Source organism: Mustela nigripes, chromosome 4 (genome assembly GCF_022355385.1).
Source record: "Mustela nigripes isolate SB6536 chromosome 4, MUSNIG.SB6536, whole genome shotgun sequence".
Lineage (NCBI taxonomy): Eukaryota > Metazoa > Chordata > Mammalia > Carnivora > Mustelidae > Mustela > Mustela nigripes.
Window position 1 is genome coordinate 112,321,644 of NC_081560.1, and position 6,000 is coordinate 112,327,643.

At 45.0% G+C, this 6,000-nt stretch overlaps 2 protein-coding genes across 3 annotated transcripts in view; one reads left to right on the forward strand and one right to left on the reverse strand.

The window, feature by feature from the left end:
• The window catches only part of EGLN1 (egl-9 family hypoxia inducible factor 1), a 67,981-nt gene extending 67,126 nt beyond the window's left edge, over nt 1–855 (forward strand). The window contains exon 3 of the mRNA XM_059397329.1: nt 760–855. Coding sequence (XP_059253312.1) covers nt 760–822 — 63 coding nt within the window. The 3' untranslated portion in view covers nt 823–855. The remainder of the gene's footprint in view (nt 1–759) is intronic.
• Nucleotides 856–1,109: 254 nt separating this feature from the next.
• Nucleotides 1,110–6,000, reverse strand: part of SPRTN (SprT-like N-terminal domain) — a 13,827-nt gene continuing 8,936 nt past the window's right edge. For both annotated transcript variants that reach the window (XM_059397326.1, XM_059397325.1), the window contains exons 4-5: nt 4,369–4,633; nt 1,110–3,439 (exon numbers count right to left, since the gene is read on the reverse strand). In XM_059397326.1, the coding sequence (XP_059253309.1) occupies nt 2,691–3,439; nt 4,369–4,633 (1,014 nt within the window). In that variant the 3' untranslated portion in view covers nt 1,110–2,690. The remainder of the gene's footprint in view (nt 3,440–4,368; nt 4,634–6,000) is intronic.

The following is a 6,000-nucleotide window of genomic DNA, read 5'->3' on the forward strand; positions in this document are numbered from 1 at the left end:
CAAGTTTTCTCAAAAGCTTTAACACAAATTGAAGTGAAGCCTATTTAATTCCAAATTTAAAATTAACTTCCCTTTTCTTGCCACCTAACGTGTTGTCATCCCTTAAAACTGACCAACTCGCGGGGCACCTGGGTGGTTCAGTTAGTTAATCGACTGACTTGATTTCTGGCTCAAGTCATGATCCTGGGGTCCTGGGATCAAGCCCCGCGTCGGGCTCTGCTCAGCGGGAAGCCTGCTTCTTCTGCCTCTCTTCCTGCTTATGCTCTGTAAATAAATAAATAAAAATCTTAAAAAAAAAAAATTCTCTCCCTCTCTGACCCTCCCCCCTCCAAAAACCTGACAGACCCTTGACTTTACCACCTACCTCTTCCTCAACCCATCCTCTCCTGGCCTGCCACTGCCCTTCTTCCTCCCATGTATGTTGCCCCCAGAGAAGCCATAAAAACACTTTTCAAATGTTCTTGAACAGCTTACAAACCTTTACAACCCCTCTCCCTGCCCCCTTCCCCAAGCACCACACCCACCGAATCAACAGATGTGTGTTATCGGGGACCACACAAACCAAACATAAAGTGGACATGGCCCCACTCTCTAAATTCCACCTGGCTGGGTCTGTCTGCAGTCCTTCTGCCATTTTACCCCTCACCTCGGTCTGTTCATGTGGAACGGCTGGTCCCCCAGTAGAACGTGCTGGTCTAGCTCCAATGCCTTTCTCGTGCTCCTTCACTCTGCAAGGCCCCTTCCATCCTTCCTTACCAGGCTACCCTGACTCACCGTAGAAGATCCAGCTCGGGAGCTGTCTCCTCCAGGAAGCTGCCCTGACGACCTGGCTGTGCTGATGGCCCTGCAATCCCCGCAGCTCCCAGCAGAAACCACTCAAGAGCCCTTTCTGTGTTCAGATTAATCTGCTCTCATCGTACTACCCAACTAGGCCGTTTTAGAAAGCTTGAGGACATGGACTATCTTGTTTAGTTCTTTGCCCCAGAACCTCATAGAGACTCAAAAACTGTTTACCTGCACGTAATTTCCTAAACTGAATTAAGAAAAAATGATCCTCTATGAAAGTACATAATTGCATATATCGAACATAATACACACGTTTTAAGTCATTTATCTATAAATATTTATTAAATACTATTTTTCAACTTCATACTTAAAAAATACCAAACTTGTAAACACTCAACTAGATGAGCTAAAACAAAAAGGCCCTAACAGTAGAGTCAAGACAGTGGGACAGCCGGAGCTCTCCCGCATCGCCGGCAGTATTGACTCAAGCCAAACCCGCGTACGCCCTGTGCCCCCGCACGTCTAACCCTGGGTGTACACCCAGCAGACAGGAGCAAGAATGTTCTTAGCAGCATTACAGATCGTAGCCAGCTCCAGACGGGGAGTAGTTAACAGAATGGTGGGACAGACTCTGGCATATTCACACTACAGAGCAGTGAAACAGAAGGAACTTCCGCACGTGGCAACGAGGGTGGTGCTTCGTGAAGTTCAAAAACGAGCTCCAGCAACACGCGGTGGCAGGAGGTGTAAACGGTGGTTCCGTCCGGAGATTGTGGCTGGGAACCGGGAAGAGGCGCCCACGCGGCCGCCTTCTGCGGGAGCCGCAGTGTTCCCTCCCTGACCTGGGCAGCGAGAGCGATGTGCAAGTTCACACTTAGGAGCTGGCCCCTCAGGTGTGTGAGGCTCACGCTGCGACAAAGGTCAGAAAAAAGAAAACCTGTGAACTAAACTCTTGGGAAAATGCCAACATGCCAGAGGCAAAGTCTCCAGAAAGAAAACTGATAAAAGTATCTTTGTCTCTTTGCTGTAAAACATGGAAAAGAATGTTTTTTAAAAGAACTGTATACTTTTTTAAATGCACAAACGATATTCCTTTTTATTTTAACGGTTACAGCTTTGGTTTAAGGTTCATAATACTGTTTCCAGATAATGTTCCTCTGTTAACACCGATTAGGCAACTCTGTGATGTTACTTATGCGGTTACTTAAGCTCCCGACCCACTCACTCGGTTACATTTTGAGAAAACCGCTCAACTCTGGCCTACAGGACAGCAGGAGTCATAGTCTAGAATTTTTATTTCGCTATATTCCTTCTGTACTTTAACCTAAAACCTGCTGCCACCTTTTAGTGATGACAGGAATAAAATTCTTTAAAATACAGAAAATGTATTTCCTGCTAAGGTTTAAAAAAAGAAACCAAAAAAACCCAAAACTCTGCCCTAAAACTGATATACTTTGTCCTCTAGATTGTATTTTTGGTCAATGTGTCTCATGTTCTGAATATTGAATTACAGTTCTTGGACTGAGTTTTAATACTAATAAAAAAATACTCAGTTTAACCGAATACCTAACAGGATTCTTCAGTGAGTATTTTGAGGAAGTATATAAATAAAAAGATTAACAGATCCAAATACCTTTAAGAGCAAGAAAGAACAAAAGTTTCTAAAAATTATGCATGTGTACAAGCAGAACAAACTCGGCCACAGGATATGCGAGGCAAGAGTGAAAAATACAGCACCTTCTGACAGAATATTTTCCATTACAATCTCATACATGTGCACGGGAAACAGAACTAGCTCATAACCCACAGATCTCAACGCTCCCCAGAGATTCCTGAGCAGTTGACGCTATATTTGCGGGGTAACACAGGTGGGTGTGTGGCACCCATTGGTTTTTCAAAGCTCTTCAACTCTTGACTTTGATGCTATCACCTTCAAGGCACCAGTCCAAGTGCTCATTAATCTGAGACTCCAAAACTTCATTCTGACAAACGGGACAATCGACCATCCTGAGGCGGCTGGCTGGGCTGCTGGGACTCGGAGTTGCCGCTGTAGGATGGGAACGCCACTCTGGATCATTTCCACCGCTTTGTACTTGCTCTTTCTTGATAAAAAACTTGTCAAAAACAGTCTTGTCTTCTAGCCTGGGTCGTTTACTTGGGAATTTCTCTTCGGACCCACTCACATCCAGGGACGCAGTTACAGATGTCGATTCCGGGGCTTTTAAAGAATTCCTCAGGGGTATCTTCGACGAGGTGCCCCTTCTCTGAGAACCAGAAGAGACCGAGTTTTTAGGGATGTCCCCGACTGTCTGGCTTTTCGTGGGAGAGCCGCTCACACTTCGGAAGGCCTTTTGGCTGGCAACTGAGACTGTAGGAAAGTAGTTGCTTAAGACATTTTGGTGACTGGTAGTCAGAACAGGGGATACAAAAGGAGTTTTTTTACTAGAACCACTATGTTCAAATTTCACCTCAATTTTAGTGTTAGGTCTGAGGGCTTTTGCCGAATGGTCTTGACCTAAAAGATCTTGGGTTTTATTAATTGTATATGGAGTGACAAACTTCCCAGATGAAGGCGAGTTGCTCCTTTCTCCCAGAACATATCCTTTCCCACTGAAAGGGATTACCAGTTGGGTCTCACCTCTGTTGGGCTTATCTGCAAAAGAAGCAAAGGTTTTTCCTGACTCGAAATCAATACAGTAACCGATGTTAAGCTGATGGACATTCTGCAGAGGTCAGGGAGCTTCTGGGATGGAGAGGACACAAAGGATAAAAAACATCTTCTCCTATTCAGATAAGGAGTTCCAGCAGCCAAACACTACCAGCAAAGGAACTTTTACCTTGAAAATCCCCTAGCATTCTAGAAGTTTAGTTCCGGAGGGAAAAGTACGCTCCCACATTCTCACCTTTCCTCGTACTCCCACAGAATGAGGATATACAATCTCACCACGTATTCTTCCCTAGCTCCTCTCAACATTTTGGATTCAGGAACAGTAGTTTATTATGTTTCTGGATCCAACCAACAACTTCCCAAGGGAAGAAGCCTTAACTTTAGTGACCTGGGTCCCCTGTCAAAACTCAGTTACTCTGAACTTCATAGGAAAGAGATAAATCTGGAAGATGAAGAACCGGCACATATATGTCATATCCTTTTCCCATTTTTCTCCCAATGAAAATACATACATCAGCAGCAGAAGTCTCTCGGCGACAGTCCAGCTGATAGGAAGGGGTGGAGTTAGGACTAATTCCGGGCATTGTTATTTGAATTGTTGTTTTTATTTTGACAATCATTTTGCCTTCTGTTTCCCAATGACTCATCGGAGTCAAGATAGGGAAAGGGACTTTACCCTCTAGTATTATCCCTGGCAACTATTGCTACTTTAACTCACATCTACATAGAGCAAAGCACATTTTTCTACTCTCACTTCATAAATGGGAACTGTTTTTCCTAAGTTCACACTTAAAAATATCTATATGAGAAAGAATCCTTAAGCTCATCCTAACCCCCAGCCTGAAGAGGTCACCCCTGGCTTTACCCGGTTAGCCGAGGTCCCAGCAAAGGGGGAAGACCAGACAGCAAGGTACCTTTATTTTCTGCGGGTGTTGGCGGCTGCCCTAGTTTCGTCTTTCCTTTGCCCTTCCTGGAGTAATTCTCTGGTTCCTTGATTTTGATGTAAGTGCCGCCGCACGTCTTCTGGTGCTCGGCCCACCAGTAGTCGTGAGCAGAGGGCGCCCGGTTGGTGGCACGTTTAACGTAGCCGTAGTAGGGCTTCCTGTGCTGGCACGGGCCATTGCAACGCCACCAGTGTCGCCGGTACTCGTCCACCTCATCGTGGAAAGTGTGGTACACCTGGGCAAGAGAGCGTGTTCAGTGTTAACGAAGCATGTTAACAAGTTTAAGAAAATAGATAAGCAGCCTTTATTGTCAAAAGGTCCCTGTTTCTGTGAACTTTCTGCAGTGACACTTTGGGGAAGACAATGACTACACTGAGCTTCTGTGCAAAAGTTCATTTTAATACACTAGCAGCAGCTAATCCCTCACAAACTGGCTAAAGAGAGGAAAATCTGAGATTAGAAAAAAAATTTTTTTAACACACAAAAACCCCTATCAATGCTAAAAACTTTAGAAACCAAGTTTCAAAATTATCAAAATTTAGGGTAAAGACACAATTTTATATAAGCCATAACATGTAAGAATTGTTCCTACTGCTGAACCGAATTTTCTCCTACGAGTAACACCGCCCAAGGGTTCATTTATACGGAATATAAACGCTCCACCCCTACCAGCACAAGCACCTTGCTGGATGCGGCCTCTGCTATACCCACACCACATGCGCGCAGCTCTTTGCTCCTGTCTCTGTAATGAGCCCTCACGGGGCATCATTTTTATCTGCTTAAGGCAAAGAGCACCCCAGATTTCAACTGGTTCATCTCTGTGTCCCTCCTGGCTAACACAGGCTCTGGCACAGTCAAGGTGCTCAGTCGCATCTGCCGCCTGCCTAAAGGAAAAGCTTCATTACTGATCCAAAGAATATTCTCTGCGAATGTGCTTTTCAGTCCTTACATGGGATCCTTTAGTTTCACCCTCTAGAAGGAACCTTACTTACGGGAAAAGTGGTCTGAAAGAAAAGTGAGCCCTCCCCACGCGGTGGCCCTGCGGATAGCAGGGCACCACTAAAAAACTGCTAATCCTAAATAACCCTAAATAAATCCTAAATAACCATTACTACTGTACAGGATAAGCAGCATCCATGGATGAGGTTTTTTTTAACCAAAGACATTTAACTTTCTCATGAATTCCCTGAGGAAAAGAACGTGAAGCCTCTGGTCACTCTCCAGCAAGGTTTTATCCTGGCCGTCTTAAGCAAAACCCTTGCGTGACTTGGCAAGCGCACCCAACAGTGCGTATTACGTTTGGTGCACGAGACACCGGGGGGCGGGGGTTTGGGGACAAAGATGTACAGAACACCCTCTTCCCTTACACTGAGAATTCTGCACTTAATTCACTGGCCAAACAGCCAGGGCACTGAATCTGTTTTGCTTCCAAGTCTTGTAACTCCTACAGCCTGGGGATGTGATTTCTTTAACGATGTCATCACTAGAAGAAAATTGTGCAACTGGATGCCCTGTGGAGTTTGTTATAACAGGATGTAACCTGTAAAAGCAAGGGATGTCCACTTGATAAAACCGCTCCTCGATGAAAACACACAGATGCGC